The following is a 13,782-nucleotide window of genomic DNA, read 5'->3' as shown; positions in this document are numbered from 1 at the left end:
TGTCTACGCGTTGTTAATAAGATGAGACGACTGGAAATGGCACGGGGCGGGTTTGACGTACTGATTCAAAGACGGTAGTTGGTACGGCTGTGGCGGCTGGAAAACTTACACATACGTGTCCTCCATATTGAGCTGGTTGGCATCGCAGAAACTCGGCGATTCGCACACACATACACATACACACACACACACATCCTCTGCCACAGTATTGTTGTATATAAGGAGAACCCCGATTAATGATACTCGCCACGCTGCATCAAGTATGCAGTGTGGATTGACAAAAAAACCATGATCAATCGCTAGTTACATATTTAAAACTGCAACTTTCGTGATGGGTAGTTCTCATGTTAATATCTACAAGAGCCAGCCCCATCTATCACTTAACGTAAAAAACAGTCCTGTATAATTTTATCACTTACATATTATATATCCTTAGGTACATATTAATACATAATGCTACGCCAAGTCGTAAGAGACCAGAAAATGTAGTGTAGTGTAGTGTAAATCACAAGCACGATAATAAATAAACTCACGCTTGCACCCTTCTCTCCCCCCTTTCATCATCATATCATATCATACTTTCGGGCGTCGTCTCCCCTGTACATACATACTCAATAAGGCACAGGCTTATCTAAACTTTCAACTCTAATTTTTTTTTTAAAGTCTGTGATAACATATATGCATACGTAGGTACCTAATGGATGGGTGGGCTGACGCAGGAGCCCACGAGAGAACATGTATGTATGTATGTAGGGCCGAAGTTTAAGTGGAAGTCTTCGAACCTTGGGTACCTAGTTAAGATATGTATGTATCGATGAGCTTTAAGACCCTGCGTCGTGGGGAAAGTCGGAATATGTTAGGTACATAGATATGAACCTTAGTATCTAACCACTCTATCGAAGATAACTATAGGTTAGGTACCTAACCTAAGGTAAGTAAGACTTTAGAAAGATTTATTCTAGTTATAGTTATTCTGAGAGACGAAAATAGGTATAATTAGAGACTTAAATCTAGAACGTATTGGTTATATTATTATTTCCTACGGATCAGAAGAAAGGGGCACTTATATAGACCACCTCTATCCAGCCTGTTTATATCTCAGAGCCGTGAAATATACTTATGCTGTCTTCTACATATCGGCAACTCTAGCAATGCTAGAGTTTACCTTTATCTAACTATATAGAATCTAAAGGATTCGAAACGGGATCTTTTTAAATATAAAAACGAGTAACTAATCACTACTGATAGCTCTATTTTCACCATATACCCCCCGAGTTTTGGGATATGCCGAATATTACTTTGCGGTATAGATAATTTATAGATCTACTGAAGAAAGGGTTGAAAATTAGATGGGCAGGCAATTACACTTGAGAATCAAATAATATGAAAACTTATCATTACACACCGCGTCTCCGTTACGTTCAAATCGAGTAGAATAAAATAAATATGTATATGACCCCATATAACGCCATGCAATGGGACCTCAGGCTCTTGGAATGAACTATTAATAAACACGAACGCCCTGTCATTACTCATGACGTTAGAAAAGCAGCATGATCAATCGCTCTCCCCCCCATATACTCCCTCGGTGCTTTACGCGCTCCCCTTGGTAGACTCGACTTCGCTACCCAGTTCCCCAGGCCTCTTGGGATCGACGAGAGCCGAGTATCTCTCATCGCCCCAGCGAGCTCCGATTGTGACCCAGACATGCTTGCTGGGCCCGCTGTGCATAGTCTCGCGGCAGCCCATCCACTGCTGTCGGTGCTCGCGATCCATATTACTATTACCCAAACCACCATTCACAACCCACTCCTTGATAATATTCTTGATGAATTCGATCTTTCGACGGAAATCATTGGCCATGGGAATACCCTGCAGCATGGGGTTAATCTCCGGTCGCTTGCGTGTAGCGTTACGCGTTGGTCGGATAGCCGGCTTAGCAGCAAAGTTTAGGAGGGTCTGCAGCGGATAAGACAGAACAGCTCTCTCATCAAGAGCAGTTTCGTCCAATTCGCCCGTGGTTGCTAGCTTCTCAGCTGCTTCCTGTGGGAGATGCCAGAAGTGGCACCATGTTCCGGTCGCGTCGAGAACAATCTTCGTATGGTCGGGGAAGTTGAATTGGAGATGGCCATCGGCAAAGGCCCAGCAGCCTACGTCTCCAATCCGCTGGTAAAAGGTAACAACGTCACACGGAGGCATCGTCTGCTTAGTAGATGTGGGAACCTGTACTAGACCGGTGTCGTCCGTTGTGGCATCTTGATCCCGCCCATACGCCATCATGTAGTTGGCAAACTTCTTCCACAAGATAAGATGCTCCCGCTTGCGATAGTCAAAGATATCGCGACCCACTGGTATCTTTCCGGGGGTTCCATCTGGGCCTATGCTGATTTTGAACTGCGAAGGATGGACAAAGACTGTGGATAATCCAGACTCGCCGTTGTTCTCGTAAAATTGTACCGCCTGACTCATGGGAATAATCTGACTTCGATCGGGATATCCAGGATCGTGCCGTCGCGAGCAGTGCTGTTCGGCCTCCCGAACTAAGATGCAGCTTGGCGGTAGTGTAACCGTCTTACCTCCTTTAGCACTACCAGGTATGCTCTTGAGCACGCAACCAACACTTCCATCGTTCAGGATATAACCCAGACCAAACTTGTTGGAGTAGTCTACCCACTTAACGACGATATGTGGTGGCGCTGGTGTTGGTCCTTTGCCCATAATGGCCATCGATCTAGAGTTAAGGGCACGCTCGAGTTCATTCTGCAAACGCTGGAGTCTGTCCAGTACAAAATCGGGCTGTGTATCCGGTACCGCCATCTTGCGCTCTGCAGGTCCAAATAAGGTCCCCGTAGGCATTTCCGTAGGCACCTTCGTTATTCTAGACGTTGTCTCTCGCTCAGTCAGCTTCTGAGGGGGTGCTCTCTCCTCTGGTGTCGGGGCAGGCAAACGCGCCTCCGCTGCTTTGGGTTGCTGTGTGGTTGATGATGATAGAGTTAAAGCGGCTACTTTTGAGGCGAGACTGTTCTCTGATGTGCTCTGAGCGAGTTCTCGCCTTGGGCGTGACGATCGCATAGTGCTAGTAGCACTAGGTGCGTGCATATCATCCAACGTACGAGATCGTACTATACCAGATGGCTTTGCTGGGCGACTTTGTGCCCGCTGCTGTGCTGCAAAACTCTGAGGCGGCGCTCGTAATAAACCGTTGGTTCCTCCTTGCGTCCCCGTGCTTTCATCTTCTTTCTTCGTAATAGGTAGCGGGGCCGCGCGGGAGGGTACTTGGACAAGATTTCGCTCCCTGCTAACATCATCGTAAGGTCTATAAACAATCCCTTCGACAAGTGGAATAACCGGGGTGAGTCCTGCTTTTTCTTCTAGTGCAACTTCTCTCCAAGTGCTCTTGTACACTGATTGAGCGCTGTTCCAAGGTCCAACCTCACAGCTCCTACACATCTCCTTTAGGTTACGCATATTCTGAGCGGCCATCCGCGGTGTTAGTTCCTTATCGTAAAAGTGATTTCCATCGGGTGGGTAATCGCGTAATTTTATTGTTATTTCTGCTGACGTCGGGATATAACCTGAGAGGAAGAAGTCGTGTTGGACAATGGTGTCAGGGTCGGGCCGTAACTCCGCCTCTTCCAACATAGTAGCGACAACATCCTTCGCTTCTTCAGAGATATACTTGTTAGAACTGTCTGGTTTAGGCCATTCATAGTCCCGATTTTTAGCACGACGATAGATCTCATCCGTCGTTGAAGATTGGAAGGGCGGCTTGGAGGTGAGCATAGCAAACCTATTACCGTCTATTAGTTATGAATCACGAACAAGATGATGTGTTTGACTCACATAATAATACCCAAGCTCCATATATCGACCATATGGTCATGTCCTTTCTTTCCCTTCTCTAAAATCTCGGGTGCAATATAATTCGGCGTCCCGCACAATGTTGTACGACGAATTGTTTGCATGTCTCTGCCTGTAACCAGCAGCGCCGCCAGGCCAAAGTCGCCAATTTTGGTATTCATATCCTTATCGAGAAAGATATTGCCCATCTTCAAGTCTCGGTGAATTATACCTTTGGCATGCATGTACTTGATGGCACCAGCAATCTGTATTGAGTAAAATCGCACCTCGGGTTCAGTCAATCCCTTTCTTCGCTTAACCATATCCATCAACGAGCCATTAGGACATAGCTCCAGAACTAGATAAGTACAGTTCTCAAAGGAAAAGGCCCTGAGAAACTGAACAATGTTTTGGTGCTTCATTTTAGAATGAATTTGTAATTCGGTTTGAAACTACTCGAGTGGTTAGTCTTGAGGATAGCCCAGCAGCTGTCCTCTAGTGATCACCAACCTTTTGCTCCATCTTAGACGGCATTTTACTCTTGACGATTTTTAGTGCATACTTCCTCCTGCTTTTACTCCCCGCGAGATATCCTTCGTAGCAGACGGCGAAGCCACCCTTCCCAAGCATTTTCCCGACCTGATACGCAGCTCCGTCTTTGCGATCAAAGCTCGGCGGCTCGTAAACAACGGGAGGGGGCTGTGGCGGAGGCTCCTTTTCCTTCTGAACAACTTTGGGGGCTGGCATCGCTTTAGCTTTCGCAACGGCTACCACCCGGTTTGGGAGCTGAGCATTAGCATCTCTCGGGGACAAGGCGTCCGCATCAGCTGCTAGCTTCGCTGCCAAAATTCGGTCCGCCATCGGGATGTTGTGCTGATAAAGTACACAAAGTCAAACTTAGAAAGAAGCAAGGCACGGCTGCAGCTCAACGGACGATCTTTTATTATGATGTTGAAATTCCTAAACGCGACTATTAGCACGTTTACTAGTTCCCGTCACTCGAAGAAAGGTTTTTTTTCTAGTGGTAGTTTCGTAACAATTGAATAAGAAGACTAGGAATTTTCAAGGTACCATATGAAGAGGTATGAAACTTAAATTAGGTTAAACCCAAAGTTTTGTGTTGTTATGGCAGTGATGATGATGATCCTTCTGGAAAGTGCGCGTGGTTGATGTGGTTGATGTGGTTGATGCAGTTGTTGTAATTGATAAAATAGATAGGCGGTGTCACTTACACGTCTTGAAGAGCATTTGAATTAACATAAACTCTTCTAAAAAATTAGCAATTGTCGCCGAAATCGAAATTCGTCGACCCAATCCCTCGTAGCAAAGATGTTATGAGAGAAGCAAGAGGGAAAATTAGGTAGTATGCATCTAATTACAATATCATTGATGATCCAGTGTTAGACTAAAGAAGAAACGTGCACATTAAAAAGTGGCCCATTCATTTACAAGTAAACGCTGGTGTCGTTGGGGAGGCAACCGCTAAATACTTCGGTGTTTATCCAATCAGGTGTGCCCCTCATTACGGTGCGATCCATAGGGACTATCGATAAGACAAGTTTCAGTGATTGTAAGCTTCGTTGCCCTTGTAGGTGGGGAAGAGGTATACGGTGCTTCTAACGATACCCGATACCTTCCATAAGTACGAAATCATACATAAGCCCAACCCGACATGTTTCCTATACCCTAAACATACGAATCTTTACTCGAATCTCACGGTCCAGTCCATACCACCGAACCGAAATTTACTTCCTAAAAGAATCGAGGCGAGATGGTTGCGCTGCCATTGTTTAAATTAGCATCCTTGTTCTTAAGGCATATTTCCAAATATGGCGCTGTACGGTCATGACTTAGTTCGAAACTATAGCGTCACGAACGAAGTGCTGACGACAATGATCAGAATCAAATAAAGGTGCAAGCTCATGACCATCCGCGCTTCCGCCGTCTCGCTGCCAAGTATGGCCAATTCATTCACCAGTTGAACATGCGTCTATCCGTAGCATCCCTAAGAAACGTCGAGGCGGAAATAAGAGCAAAGGAGAAGGCCGAAGCGCCGACAGTAAAAACGAAGGAGCAAATAGCCAAGGAAGAGGAAATTCGTGCTAGGCACGGCACGACAAACCAAGAGACCCGTACCCAAAAGTCCTTGCCTATAATAAGCGTCTGGAGAAGGAAATTTAGGCCTCTCCCAGAAGCTAAGGCGGTCGACCTATTTGCGGACGTGGTTGGCGATACCTTCATCCTTTTCGTGGCCACGATTTTGATATTATATGAATACCATAGGTCCTCTCAAAAGCCGGATCCCAACATGGAGAAGCTCAAGGAGCTCAATGCCCGCTTTGACGAGCTTGATAGGAGAGAAAAGGAGCTCGAGGAGGCTGAGAGGCGTCAACAGAGTCGAGTATTGATACTCGAGGAGGCTTTAAGGGGAGTCAAAGACCCAAAAACCCAGAAGCCACTCTTGCCTCCGGCGCCTACGGCATTGCCTCTCGCTTAACAAACAGACGATGACTGCAGGGTACAGGTCTATACTACTTGGGTAATTGATATGCCTTTACTATACTATATGATCTAACGAATGTGTAACTATATATAAAAAGCCGGCGTTGCTAGACGGTTGTGGGCAAAGATAAAACTGTGTGTCTATGAAAGCTTAGTAGAGCACAAATATCAAATCCCCTTTAGATATTGGACGCCGCTCTCATGTATATTTCATCCCGATATATTCACTATTATTTGAATATAAAACAGCCCCTTGGCTCTTTACTTGATCAGTTCGTTGTTAATATATCCATCATAATAGCATTATGATCATCTGCAGGTGTTGACTTTTACACTTGTATAACTAGGTACTTAAGAATCAGATGTAATTATTTCCACCTACCTATACATAGGTCCATGTTGACTACATCTTAGGTGCCTTGGTTAAGATTAAGGTAAATAAATTATATATATAAAGATACTACGAACACTCAAAGGCTTATGCCCATTGTAGAGCCTCTTCATATGGTCAGCGATGAAGAATGGAAAGAATGACATAAAACCTTGTCCAGTGAACTAAGCTACATGTACCTGTAGTTATTTCATACAATTAACTTTACTTGCATTAGGTAATAAGTGCATTATACTATAAGATGTAGGCAGTAACCTACGGAAGGAGCAACTATCTACATAGAAACTCGAGGGTCGGAACTTAAGGCTTAGGTATATAGGTACCTATATTTTAATTCTATCTAGTGTCTCAAGTTAACTCTGGTTTTACTTTATACAGCCACAATTGACGACGAGTACTACAGGGTTTCAGTTCCATTGCTCCCAATAGGTCATTATCGAACGTAGAAATGTCGAATCCTTTAGTCTGCTACTCCTTGCGTAAGCGCCCTGTTTGGGCCTCCTTAACCGAGGCGCTTCAACAAGGAGGCAACAGCACCAGATGGAAAGGTACGACTATAGAAACGCCTCAACAATTTATAACCCGTCACAGGACAGCGCTAAACCCAGGTACTAGAGGCCAAACTTGATACCCACGATGTGGCTCTCCCTTTACCGAATCCTAGCGCTACACCACAAAGGATTCTGCGGGCTCTTCTGCTGTCACCGCCTGACGTTGGTAAGGTCGAAAGTAGAACCCGGATTCAACGGCTATTTCACCTAAATGGAGGGCAAGACATCGCGATCGTGTTCTTGCTTCAACAAGGACAGGACCAGGAAAGTCCTATGACGGCGCTTATGACACTTCAGCTAGAGTGAGACATAGTTTTTCTCTTTGGCCTCCCTGGTCCATATGTTACCCCGGTATGGCTAGGCTGACGAGATATAGTCTTGTCGATGAATTTGAGATACCTATTATCCTCGTTAACTCAGTTCAAGATGTATCGACCAACTTGATGACATTTCATCGTCAAATCAGTATCAGCAACAGATCCCGGAGGACGGCGAATCCAGTTCAAGCTCTTCTTCCGTATTGCTCTGACGGACAACCTCTGTCTGAGCATGCAGTTCATGTCCTAACTGATCTCACGTCTAGCTTCAGAGATCTAGTGGAAGCGGTGTCGACGCAGAGGGGACAGATGAAAATAGCCGAATTCTTAGGAAGTGGCTCGCAGCGCATTGCCTCCTTTTGGGCAAATGAATATCTGGTTGAATGATGGGTTATTGCAAGTCGGTGGCTTCCTCTACTAATTCTGACGTTATATGATCGGATTGGCTACGCGACCCGGATATTGCTTATAAACTATGAGCTGGATGAATGTAGCGCGCTTGAAGAAACCAGCAGTGCCACATCGAAGCAGTTTCGCTAACTGGGCTTCAAGGCGAAGCGTAATGAGAGGGTTGACAACAGCACAGAGCTGAGATAAGTACTGTAGTAATGAAAATATCCGGTTAGTGAGTTCTTACGTGTACGCATACTGATAAGTGCCCTAAGCGCCGGGGCGAGAGGATTGGCGGGCAAAGCATTACTAGATCGTAATATGTGTACAGCTGGCTATAGCGATCGACACTGGTCAACGCGGGTCAGATAAAGATCAGAATCGACCCTACATACGTAGATACGAGGATAAGCAAATACTATGTTGACGTCAACAGAATAAAATAGAAAAGATCCGATGGGGATATAGGTAGAAGTAGAGACTAGATATTGGCTATCTACGGAATTGATTGTGATAGTGATTAGGATAGCTACCGGCATCTGGAAACTGAACATTCTTTAAGATGTAAATTTGTCATTTACTCTTGACCGATAATAGATACGCTGCAAGTAGAGTAACATACACATGCACATGGCTTTTCTTTAGCGGACGTACTCGTGGGGGGTTAGGCATTAGGAGGGTAACATGGACTCGCTTACACGTTAGGCCAATACTACCTAATATCTTCAACGTTCCTGATCCGTTTTAATGGATTTGTAGAATTGAAATGGAAACTGATAAATCAACCTTGAATCGACTTATGATGGAGCCAGTAATAGTCGATATCTTAGACTTGTCAATATGAATGTGGATGGTTGACGCCGGGGCGGTAACAGGAGGGAAACTCTTATTGGTTAGAAATTAAATAAGTGCCCAGGTAAGCCAGGTAAGCTAGGTAGGTAAGCCACTTTGCTCCTCCACGCGCATGTGGCTTTCCGAGTAAGCGAGTCCAATTAGAATTCGGCAGGAACCGCCGTCAAGAATAAAGTTGGCCAATTGAAAAGAATCTCACATAGATTTGCCCCAAATGTCTCCATTTCCTCCCCATTTCGCTCGCGGCACACCGCATACAACACTTGCATACTGAATCCAACTTACGCAACGTAGATCGAATGATCTGTAAATATCCCCGGTTCCCGCTATATTCAATCACCTGACGATACAAATCGAGACTCATCAGCTAGGTATCATATCACTAAGGCACTAAAGTGCTGTGATAACTACACTAAGAACCTAGTATTACTATTCGCTTTTTCTTGCTTAACTTCTGATAACCCTGTGGTATACCTACCTAGTTGTAGGGAATAGAAAATGGGGAGGCCTCGGCACAATTATGTATTGTCTAGACCTTTCATGGCCGCCACCTCGCTTAGAACTGGCAAGACAACACGGGTTAGGATTTACTCGTATGTACTTACACAGCCATAGAAAATTTGCACTCTTCTTGGGTAGGCTCAAACGTGGATTGAGACACGCTGAAATCCGAAAAGCTCAAATTCGAAAATTAAAAGAAGGAATCGCAACTGGCTGTTGTTTTTATTTCTGAGGTGAATGCGGTCGGACCTCCATCGAATTATCAAACCCTGGTCCTATATCCCTGTCGGAACAACCCCTGATATATCACTCGATTTGGTATAGCCTCCCGGGTGACGGAGATAACCCTTGTTGCGAACGGCTGGTTGATCTTAACTAGTCGCTTCCAAACCCGATCTGCCTCAGCATTTTCCCCTGCGAAACTCCTCGTTGTTTGGAAGTTCTGGGCATTCCGTTATCCGAAGGGGTACGTCTCAAATTTGAAATACCTAACCAGTTGGCCGGAATCACTGCCTCAATTGCCCTGGCCTTTAAGGATTTAAACGTTCGATAGACTAGCCTAAGGCGTCACGAGGGGCAAGTAAAGGCTCGGATAAGGAGCTATGTATTCACGAGGTGAGATTGAAAGTGTTCTTGAGAGCCGCTCCCTGCCGGCTGCTGGATTGCTAAGGGGATCATCCTCTGAGTAATACCTGAATAGGTAACCGTTTTTTTGACATGGCTTTACCTAGTGTATGTAAGTGCAGAATAATACATACCTATGTACAACAGACTCCAGACTCCAGACTCCAGCCACTCATTCCGGTACTATGGATCTGACATCACGCCTTCCAACGATCAACGACGAGCGATATAGTATCATTAAATATTCCGAATTACTATCTTCGGCAGGTAATGAACAGATCATATCTATACCTATGAACTATCAAGCTGTTGTAAAGCTTCGAATTGCCGGGGTGATGAGGGTTCAGAGAATATGGAGACATTGGAAATATACCACATAACCACATAACTTCTTTATCCCATCTAATCCCTGTTTGCAGGGATTCCAGAGACGGGGGAGATTGGGGTTGTTATGCAGCGGAAGCACCCAAGAAAAGCTTCTCATTGGCTACGAAAATAATTGTAGCCGCCGACGAAAAACCCAATCACATTGTTCTCCCTCAATAATGGCTATTCTCAACGACCGTCCTCATGGCCGCAATATCAAATATACCCAATACCCATAGCCACAAGTATGCAGCATTACCGCCTATTCATGTACCCGCATATCCGGGCCAAGCAGCTTGGTACTATTTCTACCCAATCGACTGCTGGTTCACATATTGTATCCACCCTAGTTTGTCCAGTCCAGGTTGTGATGAGAGCTGCTACGGTCGATAATCGTCAGACTCTAAACTATTTTAGGTTATTCGCCCATTCTGCACATCATGAATATGTACGTACATAGATGTTTTTACATGTCCTCTCTAGATCTTGGCCATCTAAGTATTGGTTCTAAAGACGGCGGTCTCGGGATGGGCTGGTGATACTCTATGCGCTTCTTGAAAGACCCACCCCTTCTTGTCTCTTTCTTAAACTCTCTACATGCCACCTCGTGTCTGAAGACTTTTAGGAGTTCCCCTTCCATACATGAAGAAACTCGGGAAACCTCCTAAGTATCATCACCCTGTTTGATCCTCAACCCTTTTCCCATGCGACGAGCTTGAGCTTCACAAGCCCCCCCGGCACTAGAACGACTTGGACGAGCTATGACATTATGACATTGTGGAGCAACTACGAACACTTAAAGATACAACTTCAAACACTACCTTGCTCTCTTATATCGCCTCAACCTAGCTGACACTCCACTGCTGCTGGATAAGGTTGTGGATCATATATATACAATCAATTCATAGGCAGGGGCCGTAAAGGAGTTGCCAAAGATTTTCGATGCCGCTCGGATGCATGCTGGAGTTATAGACAAGATCTCAAGAACGTGGGTCTCGAACGAAGCTTAGCACTGTCGGCCCAGAAACGCCAGATACACTTATACAACCCCGGCTCGGATCAGTCGGTTCTGACACGAGCCTCCCTCAACGGGAGCACAGCTCCCGGCAGGGGATAATAAAGCTAAGGCTATCGGCCCTCCAATATAGCTTTTCAGAGCCCCGTCCGGGCTTGGATATTCCTAATTAGTCTTCATCTCCTCTTCTTTTCTTCTTCTTCTCCCTCTTGGCTGCCAGCGCTGTGCACTCGCCGTCGATAACCTTCTTTAATATCGACACTTCAATTCTTCGCCAAGCAGGTCCGGCTACCTGGCATTTCCATTCACTTCACGATTGTTGATTTTCGAGACGGTATTTACCCTTCTCTCGCTCGCTAGTCGACATTCGTTTTGCACCTGGTGTGTGTTTTGTTTGGATTCTTTTTTAGGAGGGCTGAGCGCTTGGATCGTTTGGGGCTTCAGGAAGAAGAGAAAAATTACTAGGACGAGAAAGAGCTTTGGAATCTCGAAGAGCAAAGAAAAGGACCGATTTTTATTAAGGAATTTTTAAGAAGAACGAACTGTCAAAATGGGAAAACTCATCAAGAACCACTGGGCCAGACTCATCGTGCTCACAGCCGCAGCTTGTATGTGTTTTAATACTACAGGAAATTTGCAACCCTACTAACAATTTTCTAGATCAAATTGCTGCCGCGCTCGAAGCATTCTTCTGGCCTAAGATATTCTTCGACTTCATGACGAAAGCATTAGATCCGGCCGTTAAGCCGGTCCCAGCGCTGCAAATCATAAACCTAATCTTGGGGATAGTGATATTTGCTTGGGAATGGCCGTTAAATCTCATCGCCGGAACCTCGATCCACAGGAGCATGGAGGCCCGTCTCGCTACATATCCGCTTGCTGCACTCGCCGCGATTCTTATCTACCAGGGCACCAACGCTGCTATTTATTATCTAGTGGCAATGATGGCCTACTTCTGGGCATACAGTGAAGGCGAGGTATGTTTATGTCTCCATCTATACGTTGATGAATTTTATAGTATCAAAGGCTAACCAGTCAACTAGATTGTATGTGCCAAACCATGGACTCTACCACAGCGAGGCCGTTCCGGGGGATCCAAGGCGTAGAGGTAGAACAGCGACTACCTCACCACCCTTTGGCCAAGCACAATGCACCCGGGGTCGCGTGTACACGGCAAACCTAACTTCTCTTCTCCCCCCCTTTATCCTTTTCCATACGGCTCCCCTAGTTTGACGTGGGCGCTAATCCTCGAAATACCCCTAATGTTGTGAGGAAGGGAGGAAGCGAGATTCCCTCGTACCATATATGAGCAAGCAGGCTCTTTATTTCTCCTTCTAAGGAATGAAATACCCCGAATGTATATGCATATATAATCACTATCTATTAAATAAGGAAGAAAGCATATATTGAAAATTAACCCACGTTGGTCCCATTTTCCCCGTCTTGTGGAATTATGGCATTTGCACGTACACTTACATCGGCGTTTACCAATTTGCTTTTTGGATATCCGAAGGTTTGATTTTTATTATTTTTATCATTATTATTATTATAGGATTTTGCCTAGGGGGGTTGTATATGAGGAGGACGAGTTATGACACTATTCCGGAATATTTACGGTCTTGGTCTTGTTTGGGTCCAACCCGATATCGAGGACGGATTAATGATATGATTACTACGCATACGGATTTGCCTACCCACCTACCTATCTATCTACCTATATTCAGAAGCGCTAGGCAGTGGCGGTGAAGTAAAGCAAAGGAAAGGTTACCCATACATAACCTTACCTATCTATGTCTGTATACATACATGCTACTAAATACACTACATCTCAAACATCTCGCCATGTTCGCATGTGGCGCGCGAATAGCCAGTTACTCAATGCAGTGCAATACAGTAAGTCAGTGATAAAATACCAAGAGTTGTGAAACCTTGCACAAATCCAAATCCAAATTCAATCTCGTATTCGATGGCCACCTACTTTCAATAGAAACGGAAACTAGAAATTAGAAACAGAGACACAAAATGTCGTTCCATGGTTGAGACGAAAAAAAAAAGGAGGAGTGAAGGTTCGTCGTAAATTTTTCACGGGGTAGCGTCGCGCGGACCTGGGCGTCGTCGTTTCAGATGCTAGCAATTTAACTAGGTTACGAAACGCCATGTGGATGAGATGAGGCTCGGCCGAGAGTACCAGGGTTGGGTTAGTTAGAAGGATAGTTTAATCATCATGAGAAAATGATTTAATTCATATCATAAAAAAATAATAGAAGGTTAGATAGATAAGTAATATTCATGTTGTTTACATATTCACTTGATAACTATACTATGCGATTAACTTCTTTCATTAGGATTCATATGTCGCTAGCTACGACTATCTTGCAGATCCATCGCGATAATATTCCTCGTTAGCTAATAGAAAAAATAGCTATTCTACGA

General features: G+C 44.9%; 3 protein-coding genes across 3 annotated transcripts; 2 read left to right on the top strand and 1 right to left on the bottom strand.

Annotated features, from left to right (window-relative positions):
• Window positions 1-1,593: 1,593 nt before the first annotated feature.
• On the bottom strand, window positions 1,594-4,701 carry GL218_06694 (Serine/threonine-protein kinase plo1; the record flags this gene model as incomplete). Its single annotated transcript, XM_033583420.1, has 3 exons — window positions 1,594-3,790; window positions 3,844-4,292; window positions 4,351-4,701. The coding sequence occupies 3 exons, from the start codon at window positions 4,699-4,701 to the stop codon at window positions 1,594-1,596; spliced, it is 2,997 nt and encodes a 998-aa protein (XP_033433496.1).
• A 910-nt stretch (window positions 4,702-5,611) lies between these two features.
• Window positions 5,612-6,337, top strand: GL218_06693 (putative opa3 domain protein; the record flags this gene model as incomplete). The annotated part of the gene is made up of 2 exons (XM_033583419.1): window positions 5,612-5,677; window positions 5,741-6,337. 2 exons carry the CDS (start codon window positions 5,612-5,614, stop codon window positions 6,335-6,337), a joined length of 663 nt encoding a protein of 220 aa, XP_033433489.1.
• Window positions 6,338-11,899: 5,562 nt separating this feature from the next.
• Window positions 11,900-12,455, top strand: GL218_06692 (putative pro41 protein; the record flags this gene model as incomplete). Its single annotated transcript, XM_033583418.1, has 3 exons — window positions 11,900-11,957; window positions 12,010-12,326; window positions 12,393-12,455. The coding sequence occupies 3 exons, from the start codon at window positions 11,900-11,902 to the stop codon at window positions 12,453-12,455; spliced, it is 438 nt and encodes a 145-aa protein (XP_033433490.1).
• Between the last annotated feature and the right edge of the window lie 1,327 nt (window positions 12,456-13,782).

Source organism: Daldinia childiae (assembly GCF_008694065.1).
Source record: "Daldinia childiae strain JS-1345 chromosome Unknown Scaffold7, whole genome shotgun sequence".
Taxonomy (NCBI): domain Eukaryota; kingdom Fungi; phylum Ascomycota; class Sordariomycetes; order Xylariales; family Hypoxylaceae; genus Daldinia; species Daldinia childiae.
Note: the sequence above shows the minus strand (reverse complement) of the source record. Positions and strands in the feature narration are given on the sequence as shown.